This window comes from Corvus kubaryi, unplaced genomic scaffold, assembly GCF_017639235.1.
Source record: "Corvus kubaryi isolate FWS band 111438036 unplaced genomic scaffold, C.kubaryi_AGA036_p1.0 37395, whole genome shotgun sequence".
NCBI lineage: Eukaryota > Metazoa > Chordata > Aves > Passeriformes > Corvidae > Corvus > Corvus kubaryi.
This window is the reverse complement of record NW_024581134.1, coordinates 6,062,710-6,078,190: the sequence shown is the minus strand read 5'-3', so window position 1 is coordinate 6,078,190 and position 15,481 is coordinate 6,062,710. Positions and strand designations below refer to the sequence as shown.

The 15,481-nt window shown below is 51.5% G+C and overlaps 1 protein-coding gene across 2 annotated transcripts in view; it reads left to right on the top strand.

The window, feature by feature from the left end:
- LOC121670076 (vascular endothelial growth factor receptor kdr-like) overlaps positions 1-15,481 on the top strand; it is a 120,762-nt gene that overhangs the window by 28,215 nt on the left and 77,066 nt on the right. For both annotated transcript variants that reach the window (XM_042039827.1, XM_042039826.1), the window contains exons 2-3: positions 3,887-3,983; positions 7,614-7,816. In XM_042039827.1, coding sequence (XP_041895761.1) covers positions 3,887-3,983; positions 7,614-7,816 — 300 coding nt within the window. The remainder of the gene's footprint in view (positions 1-3,886; positions 3,984-7,613; positions 7,817-15,481) is intronic.

Genomic DNA, 15,481 nt, shown 5'->3' with positions numbered 1-15,481 from the left:
AGCTCTGCCCGTGGCCAGAGGGGATCCCTGGATCCCTTAATCAGGTATCACATTGCCTGAGCTGTCACTGAGGGACACCGAGGCAGGGCCAGGCTCACAGCCGTCTGTGAGGGCTCTGCCAGGGAGAGCTGCTGTGCCCAGAGGATGCCTGGAGGAAGGCTCTTACAATAAGGAACAGAGATTTAAAATACTTTTTATCCCTGCTCACTGCTGGGCCCAGGATGGAGCATCAGGCTGTGCGTGGGAGGGATCTCCCCGTGCCAAGTGAGATGGAGTTGGAAACCATCTGACAGAGAGGTGAGGGAGGTCACCCATTACCCTCTGCCTGGGGAGCCTCCCGTGTTTAATGTTGGCCGTGCTGCAAAATCAGATTATCCCAGGAAAAGCAGTTTTCAATATATTTTTCTCCCCTGGATAATGTATCAGTCAACCTTTCACATTTCACTCCCGAGGATTTGTGGTTGTGCTGTGTTTGCGGTTTTTGCTGCCGAGAGCAGAATGTTAAAGGCTGAGCTGGAGGTAGGAATACACTCCCAGAGTCAGAAATGGTGCAGGAGGCTCTGGACAGAGGCCCTGTCCTCACCTGGGGCTCTTTCCAGGGGCATCTTTATCCTGGAGATGCTGCTCTTGTCTTGCTGGAGCCAATTTGTGTTGGCTCCAAGGCAGGGCTGGGATGTGAAGAGCCCGAGTAGATGTTCCCTTCCCAGGAGGAGCCTGTCCTTCCCCCTGGCTCACAGAGGGGAATGTGGTGCTGAGACCTTTCTGTAGCTCTGCAGGAGGCAACGAGCTCCCTGCCAAACCTGCAGGATTATCACCCCAGCCTCTCATCCCAAACCATGCCAGGGATCTGGGGAAGGAGGCTGCACCAGGAGCTCACCAGGAGCAGGGTCAGCTCCACAGGGAATGGCAAGGACAGCTGTGGCACCAAGGACTTTCCCTGTGGCCCTCACAAGGAGCTTTGCCGTGGTCATGAGACAGTAATGAGTGCTCGTTTTTAATTTTATGTCCCTCGTAGCCCTGGAGCAGGGCCAGAGTTACTTAACAGGGAGGAGAGGACAATGTTCTTTTGGGCTTGGGCATTGCAATTTGAACAGTGCACTCAGAGCACTTCAGCCTCAGCAGGACTCAGCCCAGCAGGTCACCCACCCCACCCTGGGCAGGTTGTGGGTCCTGGGTTTAGGGACAAAGGCTGGGGAGCAGGGCTGTGGAAAAGGGGGGATGCACTGCCAGGACCATGCCTGGTCCTCCCTTGCAGCATCCTAAAGCCTCGCTAAAGGCATGAATCTCCTCAAACACAGACAAGAAATATGAAAGTGGAGCAGATCCCTTTCTCCTCCTGCAACACACCCTGGGGCTGTCCCCAGCTTTGCCTCCAAAAACTCAAGTCTAGCTCTAACGGGACCAGGGGAGGTTAGGAATGTTGTGAGGTGTGACTCTGCCAGTTTGGCATTAGGTGTCCTGCCCTAGCACAGCCTGACCTTGCCCTCACTACTCTCTCTGTTCCGCCCTCAAAATGTTCTTTTCCCAGCCCACTCAGCTCTGGTGTGGCAGAAGGGGCACGGGCTGTGTTCATACAAACCTTCTGTCACCTGCCAGCAGAGACCAGATGTGTGTGTGGCACAGGAATTTCTCTTCCTGTCCTCTGTGGGGTAGAAAAGCACTGAAATTCCACTTTGTTTATTCTGTTCTTCAGCTCCCCAAGCCAAAATAAACTTTGGGCAAGAAGTAACTCAGGAGCAAAAACAGAATAATTGAAAAATACTTTTCTTTCTTTTAGCAAAAACGGTGTCAAGTATTGTAAAAGCCCAAGGACTCTGCAGTCAGAACAGAGCTCAGGCTCTCACCCCACACCCTCTGACAGTGCCACACTTGCCCATGAGAGCTACAATCCAGGCTGGTCAAAAGCCCAGCTCAAGACACCAGCTGAGCCCCCCTAAGCCCTAAGAACAACTGAAGGCACACAAGGAGAGAAATAATCTTATTTCTAACCCCAGGATTTTCTAAGTCCTGGCTGAAGTCACGGCATCAACAGCCCAGAGCAGATCGTGGAAGAGCTACGGGGACCCAAACCCCCCTCAGCTGGCAAATTAATGGCACTTGACAGACAAATTTGAAGCTGTTGGCCATATCCTGGAGCATTTTTGCAAAGCTCAGCACAGTCAGTCTGGAGGGGCTGTGAAATACCTCAGCACCATGGAAGAACCTGTGCCAAAGCTCAGCCCATTCCCGGTGGGAACTGGCTCTGTCTGGAATCCAGAGGGGACTTGGAGCCAAGAGCAAGGATGGACTGGCCTGGCAGTGTCTCCTCCTGCAGAGTCTGGGGCTTTTTCTGCTGGTTCTCAGCTCAGTGTGATGCTGCTCCCTGCGTGCGCCGTCCTGAGGGGGTTTAGGAACAGCAGTGCTTCCCAAAAGAAATGGGAACTGCGGGGCTGGAGCCCCTTGGCTACTCTGCCTCTCCAGCATTCCATGGAATGGCAGTTTGGAGGTGCTAAATAATGTCACACAGAGCCACTGGAGGGAGTTTGTGTTGGCCAGACTCCAACTTCTTGTTCTGCAAAGGACTTTGGAGATGGAGCTGCCAAAGCAGGGGGGAGCGGGCTGGATCTGTCTCTGGTGGCCAGGACCGGTTCAAAGCCCCAGCCAGAGTCTGTAGGACGGGTCAGTGGCTCCAAGGGGAGTCCGGCACCATGGTGTCTGGGCAGGATCCCCTCTGGAAGGACTCTGGGGTGCCATGAGATTATTTGCCCTCCGCTGAGTTCCTGACAGGAACTCCACGGGCTCCCAGAAGAAGCCCCAGACTCCAAAGCGGGAGCGAGTCACTGCCCACACTGATGCCAGGCAAAGAGCATTTACTGAAATCAAGCAGCAAAGAGATGAGAGTAGAGAGGAGGAGGCAGGAAAATCACTGCTTTGTGCAGTTGAAAAGTTAAAGCCCGGTGTTTCTGCTAGATATGTTATCTCCCTCCCTGCTGCACATAATGCCTGTGCTGGGAGCCCAGTGAGGATTTCTGGCTTATCGAGTGCGAGGCAAAGGAGGAGAGATTTGAAGAGCAGGAGGGGAAAGAAAACACGACTTTAATGTCAGAGCTTTGGAAGTGGAGATCCTTATCTGAGCCTGGTTTCTCCTCTCCTTGATTATGTTGCTTTGAATTTGGACAAAGCAACCAGCCTGGCCAGCCTCTGCTTCTGGTTCTTCTCAGTTTCACTTTCTGAACGTTGTCTCATTGTAGGTGTACACTCAGATTCTCCTGGGGACAGTTCCACAGGCAGGAGACATTTCCTGGGCCAGGAGATGATGAGAGAGACCTTTGTCACTGCTGTCATTAATGCCCCTTGTCACCAGAGACCTGACAGAGTCACAGAGTCCCCTGGGAGCATCACCCCAACCACTGTGCCCACCGAGCCTGGGGTTCAGCTCACACACAGGATTTGGGAATGCTGATCCCAGAATCATTATAATAATTCCCCAGAATTATTGTTTCCTCCCATTGATTCAAATATAATGTATGAGCTCACCCATCGAATTATTTCCCAAGCACCTGACTCCTTCCACTTTTATATGTGTGCAAAATCCTTTTGACATAACTCTGTTCTCCTAAATGTGCAATAATTCAGTAATAAAGCTGGCTCGGAACACTGTTGGCACAAACGCAGGCGCTCAGTGTCGGAAAAGAGAGAGAGGAATAAAGGGAACAAAACCAAACTGGGGGCACCTCCCGACCAACCCCACTCAGCTGAACTGCACGGGATGAATGCAGCACTGTGTGGGCCCCCAAATTAGGAACTATTTACAAAACAAAGAGCTTGTCCCGAGTGCATTGTGCTGCCCTGACGCCAGTGAATAGCCCGTCTGAACTAATGATGGTTCCTTCTTTTTTTGGGTCAGGTCTCCCTGAGGAAGAGCTTTTTCAGAAACCAAAGCTGAGCATTTCAAAGGACCACATCGTCATCTCACCAGGAGACACCCTAAAAATCAAATGCTGGTAAGGATTGCTCCAGAACGCTGTGTTTCTTGTGTTGATTGGTTTGGCCCAGCACAGCTCCAGGACAGAGCAGAGCCTGATGCTCGGCCAGCTGAGAGCTGGGGCTGTGCAGAGGGAGGTGGACGGGCTGGGACAGAGCAGGGAGGAGAGTCTGGGGTCAGCTTGGCTGAATTCTTCGTGTTGTAGAGGGGCCAAGGCAAAGCCCTGAGTCAGCACAGGGGAGAGCTCATGGGAGCGGGATGTACCGTGCTTGAGGACATGGCTGGAAATCCTCTCTGGAAAAGGGGCAGATTCAGCTCCTCTGCAGCTAAAATCACTCCTTTGCTCCCTGACCATGAGGAAATGACAAACAAGATCTCCAGGAGCCACCACCTACCCATCACAGACACTTAAATAAGCAGCAGTCACTGTGTGCACATTCAAAGACTCAACCTGTTCAAACATAACCTGCCCTTTAAATCAAATTTAACCAGGACTTGTGAAAACCCCAAGTGCTGATGCTGTAAAAGACAGCAGCTCTTCAGTCCTGGCACAAGGTGTGCCACCAGCCATGCAAGGACCAGCAGGATTTTGGGTGATGACAGGGAGAGGATGCTCTGGGGATGGGGATGCAGCTGACACACGAGAAAGAAGCACACCCAGAGCACTGTGCTGTGCCACAACACACAGCAGCTGCTGGGTCCCACAAAAGGCCTCGGACTGAGGTGGATGGAGGTGCTGCTTGTTCTGAGGGGGAATTTTAGACTTTGCTGCTGCCAGAGGTTGCTCCTCAGGTTTTTTTCTGAGAGCGTTGCAGGAGAGAAGGCTGAAGGTAACACAAACTCTCACAATTTCTCTCTCACACACACACACATTGTTTTTACACCTTCTTGCAAGGTTCCCTTGGCTGGAGCCACTGCCTGGATGGTTTCCTGCAACAGAAGTTACTGAAAGCAGTAAAAAAAAGCAATGGGAAGGGGAATCTAAGCCTTAGGTTATGGTGACACATCTCCTCTGATTTTTGTCCCAGACTATTTAATTCTTTGTTGTAGAGAAAGGTGAATGGACTCAGCCTGTGTAAATTTGGGATCTCTCCTGGAGTGTAAGGCAGCTTTTTTCCAAATACCTCCGGCTTGCCATGTGACGTACGAGGTCAGAGCAACCTTCCAGTGGTATTTTTAGCTTGGCAAACAGCAAACATGATGGCAATAAAGTCTAAGCAGCCCTTTAACATCTCAGTGGTGCTCTCCATAAAACCTGTGTGGACTCGAGGTCCCTGGAGTGCCCCAGGCCAATTAAATTAGCATTTCCCAGCAGTGCTCCATCCACCACCTTTTTAATCTGGAGGAGCACCCTACTTTTCTCATACCACCAGATGAATAAATAGCTGAAGGAGTTGTTAGCACTTCAGTCCCACGTTGCTTTATGGATGCAAAGCAAGAAATCCCCATGAAAGGTCTGAGAAGCACAACAGGATGTGAGCATGGGATGTAACACGGGATCAGGGCCTGGAGCACTTCAGCTCCTTGGCTCAGGTCATGCAGGAGCTGGGAATAGAAGGGAAGTGTGGTTTCTGAATGCAAGATTCCCTGGATCAGCCCCTCTGGGGATGTCTGCCCTCCTGCCCCCTCTGCACACTCACAGGTTAGCTCCTGCCCCTGGGGAGCTCTGGAATTCTTTGTGCTTCCAGAGGCATTTGGGCTGTGTGGGGCACAGCACGAGGCAGCAGCCCTGGCAGGTATGTGGGGATGTCCCTCCTCCCCTCAGCTCCAGGCTTTTGAGGTTCTTGGCCAAGATTTCCTGGCTTGTGGTACTGGGGCCGAAGCTGCTGCTGCCACTCCCCTCTGCCAGATGTGTGAAAATCCCAAAGCAACAGGCAAAGGCCTCACCTTCCACTGGGATAAAGTGTGTAGGGGGCAAAAGTGGGCAGATTTAAGGAAGCACAGGTGTGAAATCTCAGTGCTGCCCTGCAGGGCCACCAGAGCAGAATTCTGGCGCCGATGGACACCAGGGTGGGTGTGGGTGAGGAGGGGCAGGGACACAGTGACGTGCTGGGAGCCGTGTCTCCATGTGAACTGGCTCTGTTCCCTATTCCGGGCCAGGAATCCCAGTCCTGGAGTCACTAATGACGTGGGTAAGGTAGGGACAGAGCTCTGGGTGCTCGGAAGGGACAGGAAGCTGCTCTGACGTGGGGTAGGGCTGTCCAAGCCACCAGAGCATCCGAGAACGAGGGCGAGGCTGCTCACCAGAAAGGATATTCCCACTTTTCCCAGTGCTCTCCTTCAGCTTTGTGCTGGGAATAACCTCAAGAGCTCAGCTCCATGTCCGCCTCCTCTGCAGGAAGGCGACAGAGGGACGGGCGGGAACGAGGGCCAAGAGGATGTTTGTGGAAATGTCCCTGGATGTCCTGGCAGACATGCTCTGACTGCACCTATTGCCCCACTGCAGGCCACTGGAGTTATTGGCTAGCTGGGAATTTCACACAGATGCCACTCTGGGCCTTACTACCTCGGTCCTGGGTCAGTGTGTCTAGACCGGATTTCTCCCTGGCAACTCTCAGCTGGGAAAATCCAGGGCTTCTCTCTCCTTCCTCAGCTCAGCAAATGCCAGTGGGTATTCAGAGAGTGAGAGGGGGGAGCCAGCCCCCTGCTCTGGGGAAGAGTGGCTCCTCTGCAAACACACACAGAGCTCCCTCTCTCTAACACCATCTTCTACCCCAGCAAAATCCATGGGTGATTACCCCCCTGACCCACCAGTTTCCACACTGAAAACCAGTTTGCTACAGAAACCCTCATCATCTTCATCTCACAGGCCTGTGTGGTGTCTCTGGTCCATCCCCAGAGCCCTCAGAGGGAGCTGCAGGAGCTCCTGCTGCCATGGCCTGGTGCTTCCAGCACAGCAGGACCAGCACGTCCAGCTGTGGCTTGGACCAGCTGGGAGCCCTGGGTCCTGCAGCAGGTGACACCCAGGCCCTGCTTTTTGGCCTGAACTCCATGGAATTGCATTGGCCATGAGCTGTGCTCGGAGATCTGGCAGCAGAGGGGTCGGCTGGGTGGAATGTGCATCCTCTGCCCTCCTGGCTCGATGTTCTGGCTGCTGTCACAAGGGGAATTGGGAAAAAAGTGTCCTGAGCAGATATTCCCAGATTTTTAACCTGGTTAGTTCCAAGGCCTTCACAAAAATCAAGACTGAGCCACAGCTGATTAAGCAAGAAAGGTGATGTGAAATTACATAAATATCCTCCTCTCCCCATGCAGACTTGGTGCAAGAAAATATACATTAATTTAGCTGTTAAAATATGCGAAGTCCTCCGCCTGGAACAAACATATAATTTTACCTGATGCTTTCTAATGTTTGAAATGGCTAAAATACAGTGTTGTAAAAACAAACTTGTGTTCAGGCAGTGTGTCAGAAGAGAAATTAAACTTTTCTCCAGGAGCTTGCTGCAGGGAGTATTTCAGGAATGTCCCCTGCTCTGAGGAACAGCGTGGGGTGATCCAGCTCAGTTTCTGATGGGTGGAAGTGCAAACACCCGACGACTTTTACCATTTATTTGGGAATGACAAGGGTAGGAGCACTGGGAACAAGTAGCCTGAAGGAAGGCCCAATTTTGCCTGAATCCTGTATGATTTGGGTGTGTTGTGCTGGCAGGGGAGCCCCGTCTGTGAGCTGGCAGCTGAGGGAGGACAACCCCCGGGTGCACGTGAGCGGCTGCCGCGATGTCACCGGGCTGAGCTGCAGCCAGCTCGTCCTCAGGAGAGCCACAGCCAACGACACCGGGTACCTCAGCTGTGCCCTCAACAGCACCCCCGAGCACCAGGGGCTTGTGGCCAGGATCTACGTCTTTGTCCAAGGTAAGAATTCCAATTTTTTAAAATTGTGTTCGGCTGTGGGAGCTGTGTGAGGCAGAACCAGCAATGCAGGGGCTCTCCCAGATCCCACCTCCCCGCTGACCCAGGAGGAAGCAGCAGCTCTGACACTCTGAACAGACCAAATATAGGTGGATTCTCATGGCAGCCAGATTTTCATGCCAGCTGAATTCTCAGGGACATGGATGTGAGAACCAGAGATCACCCATCCTGTTCAGTTCCAGGATTGGAATGCTGGATTCTCCCATCATTTTAGTGTCCCAAGTAACAGATCCACCGACTTCCTTAAACATCCTTTCCTTTCAAGACTGAATTCTTCAATCCTAAAGGGTTTTGCTGTCACAGTGCTTTTCTAAAGATTCATCCTGAATGCCCAAGCCCTCTCTCTTTCCCTTCCTCCCCAGGCATGAACCTTCCCAACAGGATTCTTTGTAATTCCTTCCCTCCTACACATTTATGTACTGCTTTGTCCTCACATCTGTGAGACATTCCCTACCAGACTGCACTGGATGTATTTTATTGTAAAAAATATCCCATTGCTCATTTTGGTTCCCTTTGAGCTGCCTCTCCCCCACGTGTCAGAATCATTGAGCTCAGATCCAAGAATAAATGGCAGCAGGAACTTCAGAGGAGCATGGTCCTCTGTGGTTGAGTGAATGCAACCTATTGAACAGCCATTCCAATAATGGGAATTTTTGTTTGAATATTCCCCCCAAATGCTGGGGTTTTTTCAAATCTACTTGACAAATGCATTACTAAACACTGAATCATCTTGAATCTTCCAAGCTGAGATTGTGAATCCTCAGATGAAGGAGCTGACTTTTAGTGCCTTGAATAGGGGATGACACGAACTCCTCTGGTGCCGGATGGGCTCAGCCTTCGCTACCCCACAAATGCTCATGGGGATGAATTCATTTCATTTTCCTAGTAAACGCTAAAATGTGGTTCTTTGAATCCTCTTACTCACACAAATGCTGGCAAGGCAGTGAGTTTGTCTGATGGTATTTGAAGAGTGCTGCAAACCTACACTTCCAGAAAACGTAAATCTCTGCTGGGCAGCTCTGACTCAGGGTCTCAGGGTGTTGCTAATGACGGTGAGCCAACACGAGGAGTGACTTCCATCCCCCAAGGGACTCTGATATGCCCACACAGCTAAAATCAGCTTTTGCACCTCCAGGTGAACACACCTGCTCGATTCATGTGGGTGACACTTTCCTGCCTGTTGAAAAGAGTCCCTTTCTACCCTTGTCCTGCTTTCCCAGCAAGTTTTCCTCTAATTGGAAAGTGGCTTTTTGGTGTTACTTCTTAATTCCTGAAGTCATTTTTTTTTCTCCCTTTCTACTTCCTTTCTCTGCTTTTTTCTTGGTGCTCTGGTTGCTTTATCCACCCTGGTTCTTGTGCTGAGCTGTTTCCTTTTCCCATTACACCCAGCTCAGACGCCCCAGGTCCAACATTGTTAACCCAGCCGTCCCACACTCCAGGAAACTCAATTCTCTCCCCTGATTCAGTGCCCTGGCTGCCTACCCAGCCCTTCATTACTCTGTGGCAGGAGCACGTGCAGGAAATGTCGTGGATCTTTTGGGACTGCCTGAGCACTTTCCTGAAGAAAATATCCCAAGTTATGAAAAACCTCTCCGGGGATGCTCTTGGAACAGAGCTGATCTAAAAAAATGGCAGGATGTCCTCCTGCTTGCTGAGACTGCTGTGCCAAGGCCCTGCTGACAAACAGCACAAAATCACCCTCTCAGGTGCACTTTAATTGTGCCCCGTGTCCTCCCTGCTCTGAGAGCTCTTACTCAGAGCTTTCCTGTGCTTGAAAAGTCATGGAAGGAAAATGAGTGGAAAATGGTCCAGCTTGTCCTGTGCACCCCAAAGCAGGGCTCTTCTGAGCGCAGAAGCTGCAGGTTCCTGCTGGGATCTGGCCTGCCAGGCTGAGGAAGCTGCTTGGCCCTGTGAAAAGGAGCTATTTATACCTCAGCATGGGTCTGTCCTCAGGGCACACTCTTCCTCCCATTCAATTCCTGTGGATATTTGTTGGAAGCCAGCAGGCTGTCCTGGGGACGAGGAAACTGCTCTGGACTTAAACAAGGAGTTCAGAGCACACCTATGGCTTTCTTCAATATTTAAACGTGCCTTTTGAAGGAAATTGCTGTGACAGTGTCTGGGCAGCACTGAGAAACCCATCAGCTGTCTCCAAGGGAGGGAACTCACAGATCCCTGGGAGCTCCAGACAGGGGTGAGACCCAAAGCTCATCTCTGGGGATGTTTTGTGGAGACAGCAAGTGCTCAGCAGGGTGTTTGTGAGGCTGAGCCAGGTGGAGGGAGAAAATGTGGAGCCAGCCCCTGAAGGCTGGAGCTTCCTCTGAGGTTACAAGCCATTATTGCCAAAAAAGGAAGGGGAATGGTATTTTTCCCTTCATTCCTGGCCGGCTGCTTGACACCAAAATGAGAACATGATTGTGTCGGAAGCCCTGCTTATTGGCCATTATTTCCTGTGCTGGCTCCTGTTTTTCCAGCCTCCCTGGTGGGGTCTGTGGGCTCTGGCAGGACCTGGCACTCGCAGCTCTCCCTGTGGGGTGATGGAGCCGTGACTCTGCACATCCCCGGGGTCAGGGGGGACCCTGACAGCTGCCACCCCTCAGCTCCGGCACTGAGGGAGGCACAGCTCAGGAGCTTCATCCTGAATTAATTGTTCCCGAAGCCTTTTCTGCCTCCCGCTGCAGCTGCAAGTCCCAAGGATCTTAATGAAAGAGGAAGACAACCCCTTCTCCTGTTGCCCATCTCCTTGTTGGAAATACAGAGTAGCCCAGGGCTGGAACAGGAAGAGTTGGGAGTTCTTAACTGCGTGAATTCCATCGCAGCTCCGAGGGATACTCTCTGCAGGGAGTGTCTGGTCCCACACTGTGGGGCTGGATGGGCAGAGCAGCTCCATGGAAAATGCTGCCACAGCCACCCAGACACGGCATCTGCTTCCATCTGCCCTGTGCAGTTACCCCTCCTGACCAAGGGATACCTCCCTGTGAGGAATACACTCATTTATTCCAGCCTTTGGGATCCCTGTGCCAAGGGAAAGGGCAGGCTGTGGGGAAATGCAGACAGTCCTCCTGGCAGTGGTCCCCTTGGTGTGTTATCCACTTCATTCTTACATTAAATCCAAAACACAGCACTGCTCCAGCTAGAAAAAACTAACTCTATCCCAGACAGAACCAGGTCCACATCCACTCCTTATTCCGTATCTTTTACGTCATGCCAGGTCCCACATCCCACGTTTTCCAATGCCTCGTTGCCTTTCCTGTCCTACATACACACACAGGTATCATTCCCAGCTGAAACCAGGACACTGGGGCACATATAAAATTTAACATGGCTTAGAGAAGGAGTAAAAAAAAGACAAATCAAGCAAAGATTCATTCCACCTTCCCAAAGGGCTTCCCCAGGCTCCAGTCTAGACACGAGCCAGGACTTGCAGCTCTCAGCTGTTTGAAATGCTGTCAGTGTCAGCAAAGTCAGAGTCCTCTGGGTGTCAGCTGGAAGAGCTCCTGGCTCAAATCCTGCCCCAGCTCCAAGATCCCCCAGCAGCCCCTGTGTCACAGTCAAGGGTTTGCTGCACATTCTGTACCCCTCAGCAAGTGATCAGAGCAAGGAATGAGCCCACCCAACCCTGCTGCCTCCACCTTGTGTGACTTTAGTGCCGAGGTAACCGGAGCTGGGCACATCTTGCCAAAGAGTGTCTGGAAAAGTTCATCCAGGTTCCCAAGATGGGATTCCTGCCCACCCCCTGATGGCATTTGCTGATGGCAGAGCTGTAGGGCTAAAAGAGGCACCTCCTCAGTGTGTGGGGCCAGCCACACACATCCTTCAGCTTCTTTTATGCAAAGCAGGGCTGTTCTTTTATTTCTTGAAGTAATTATGGCCATGATAGTGCTGGTTCTCAAATAACTGCTGCAGAAACACGAGTCTCACCTCCTCCGACTGCAGCTGGCACGAAATGCTGTGTGTGAGCCCAGTGCTGGCTGCCCACGAGGGTCTGAGCAGCCTGGGGTGGGTTCCCCAATTCCTGCTTGTCCCAGTGGACACACAAACATTCTAAGAGTGAACATTTTGACAGGGTCTGCCCACCCAGAGCCATCAGCTGCTGGTATTTCAGCACCTCAGTGTGAGTGAGTCAGGAACACACAGGACTCGGGGACTCCTTTGCTTCCACCCATTTGGCTCTCAGCACTGACGTTCACAGGAACACGGGAAATCCAGAGGATGTCCCCGCAGAAAATTAGAGTTCTGGCTCCTTCTAAAGCCCATGTGGGCACGCATGGAGGCACCAGCCACAGTGCAGTCCTACCAGAAGTCCACAGCACGAGGGCTGGAAATCGAATTTGAAGCAAGACAGACATTGATATGGGAGCACAAGTCCTGCTGAGGCCATTCCAGAGGGAAAAGGGGGATGCATCCAAGCAGCTTGTCCTGCTGGAGCATCTCCCTGCTGGAGCATCTCAGCTCCAGGGAAGGGCCGGAGCTCTGCCTTGCTGCTACAAAGAGTGAGGAGAGGTGGTCCAAGTGCCGCACCAGGGTGGAGTTCACATCAGCCACAGCCTCCTCCTCGCCCACAGCACAGCCCAGGGATGTGCAGCCCCATCACCCTCAGCCCTTTCCCACCACGAGGAATCTAAAGAGGCTGGAAGTGCATGGAAGCACCCCTCAGATGAGATCATACTTTGGTTCTGATGCTCTTTGAAGCTGATTTCTGCCTCCTTAATCCTCTTGACAGTTCACAGAGATAATCTAAAAGTGAGAAGCAGAACTGCAGGGCCAGGGTGACAGCTCTGGGCTTTGGCTCGCTTTTCTCGAGATATTACCAGTGGGAACAGAGTTGGAGCTGCATTTCTCCTTCCTTTCAGGCTGCAGACAGCTGCACTTGCTGCCAGAGCCTGGGCCAGCTGAGATAGGCAGCAGCTGAGCTGTCTGCCAGGCAGATAAAGTGGCTGTCCCTGTCCCACAGCAGCGCTGGGAGGGCTTGGCTGCACATCCCAGCTCAGCATCAGAGCACACGGAACACAGGCTGTGCCCTGTGCAGCACCCTCACTGCTGTCCCTCAGGGAATAAGGGCCAGATCCAAGGGAAATCGAGATGCTTTTAGCTCTGATTCAAGGCATTATCTTCAAATCATATCCTAAAGGGTCTCACTTTAAAGCAGACAAGCCTTGGAGGAGCAGCAGAAGTTCCTGGCACCGTCAGTGACAGCTCCTGACAGCCCAGCAGGAAGAGGAGCCGATCCTTCCTCATGGATCAAGAATTTCTAAATGGAAGTCCAAAGGCCAAAATCACCCACACTTCCCCCACTGCTTCCTTCCTGGTTTTTATCCACTCAGTAGCTGCTAATTGCTGAGCCTTCCCCAGGGTGGGAGATCTGTTCTTAATAAAGCTGGGGAATATTTTCTACAAAGTCAAAGCCTGCTTAAAATCTGGTGGGAGGAGTCAGAATTTATAAATTCTCCTGCTGCTTGAAACATAATTCCAGACAAAGCATGGAGGCCTCCTTTTCTATGGTGTTTTGTTGGGATTTTTCAAAAGAAATCTTTCCATTTTGCCTTTATTTGCTTGGCAGCGAGAAGCATTTTGCTTCTATCATTTTTGAAGTAACACTTTTTAGAGTAATATTTTTTTCCTCTACAAATATTCCTGTGTTTCTAACAGTAATCTCCAGGGGAAGAATGCATTTCATTTGACCAAAACAGAATGCTTCATGTTGACTCAGATTGGCTTCTGGGGGATTTGCAGTCACTTTTGTTTTGCCTGAAGAGAAAATATTCTGCTTTCTGTTTAATCTAAACATTCCACCACCAATTCTTTTCATTGGCCTGCCAAACGGAAAGGTCTTTCATTTTCAAAGATCCAGATTCAAAACAAGTGCCTTTATAGCAGTTACTCCTGTACCTAGAGGCAGCTTTGATGGGTCACCAGGGGGAATTCAGCAGACCAGGCTGTTTCCTTGTGAATCTTTCCAAAATGCTCTGCCCGAAGTGTCGCTGCACTGCTAATGCTGCTATTACTGTAAAGAACAGGTTATAAACCTCTTCTCGCTGCTTTTGACCTTGATGAAGACGAACTTCATGGGGATTATGTCAAAACGTGAACTTAAAGAACCTGTGAAACTCTGCCCAGGCTCCCCAGCTTAGGCATGGCCGAGTGAAGAAAATAAACGGCGAGGGCGAGAGAATTATCCTTAGCTGGAACAAAGTGAGAGGCAAAATGAGACTGTGCAGGAATTTCACGGCCAGGAACAGCCGTGAATGACTGTCCTCAAAGGCCATTTAGTGCTCATCGTGCTCCTGGGCTGACAACACCCGGAGGGACAGGCGATGTCAACTCCGGGGCCTTGGATGGGAGACAAATACCACGAGACAAATTGCTGTCACGGTGCAGGAATGAAAAGCACCCAAAATCCTGTATAAAATCCTCTGTGTGTGTGTGGCAGGAGGAGGTTTCAGAGGCACAGGCAGGGGGTACAGTGCTGGGAAGTAGAAATGTAGGAGAGATTGAATCTGCAACATGCTGAGTGCAGGGGTTTGAGCCCCTCAGCTTCAGGCAGGATGGGGCTGTGATGCCTCTGAGAAGGGGATTCAAGTGGAGAGCCCCTGGAGAGAGGCCCCTGTTCTGCAGGTGACACTGAACAAAGAGCAGGTGTCACAGGGAGTCCTGTGTGTGTCCCGGACCCGCGTCCTGGAGCTTTGTCCTGCTGCCACCGCGGAGGCGTGAGGGGACGGCTGAGATTGCCCAGCCGAGCTGGAAGGACCCTCCCAAAGCTCCTCTCGAGCAGCAACTGATCTCCTGGACACAACGGGCATCTAAACATGAAGGGCTTCACTGTCTGGAGGAAAACAATGTTCTTGTAGACACTTGACCTTTTGCTTTTGTGTGTTCCGTGCCTGATTCCCAGCCTGGCTGTCCCTGGTGTTGGACAGTCCCTTCCCTTCTCCATCCTGCTGCCACGGCTTCCTTGGCTGAGCTGTTTGTGTTCCCTCCTGAGCCCTGCTGGGTAAAAAACAACACCCTGGCCTGCCTGAGCTTCCTGCAAACTTCCACTGACCTGGGAGCCAGACATCCAGTCTGAGACCCAGGGGAAGGGGCCTTTCCCTCGCCTCCACGTTGGGGCTGCAGCTGATAAGTCCCCAGCGTGCTTCAGCTCTTGTCTTTCCTCACATATAATGAGCTTTGCAGCCCACAAATCATTCTTTTTAATTATCCTCTGGGAATTGCTGGGTGTTTCTTTCTGGGTGAGATTCATAGGGCATTTCACCTTCCCAGCCTGGGAGGAACAGATGTGCCAAGCTACAGGGAAATACTCCGCTTTCATAAAGGGTTTCTTTGCTGAGAAATTCTCCCTGAGTTCAGTGCTGGTGACTGTGGAGAGGACAACACCTGCATTTCCCATGCCACAGCTCTCCAGATTGCAACACTTGAGTGCAACTGATTTACACCACCTGGAACTGGAGATCTTCCTCAAGGCTGAGGTTATCATTTTGAAGGAAAAGTGACCCAGTCCCTTTTGTTTCAAGAAGTTCTGTCTCTGAGAGAGTTTGTTACAAGGAGTTAACAGATTGCTGGTGGACTGGAGGTGGTGAGCGTGTTTGTAAAGCTGGCAGTGACACTCCT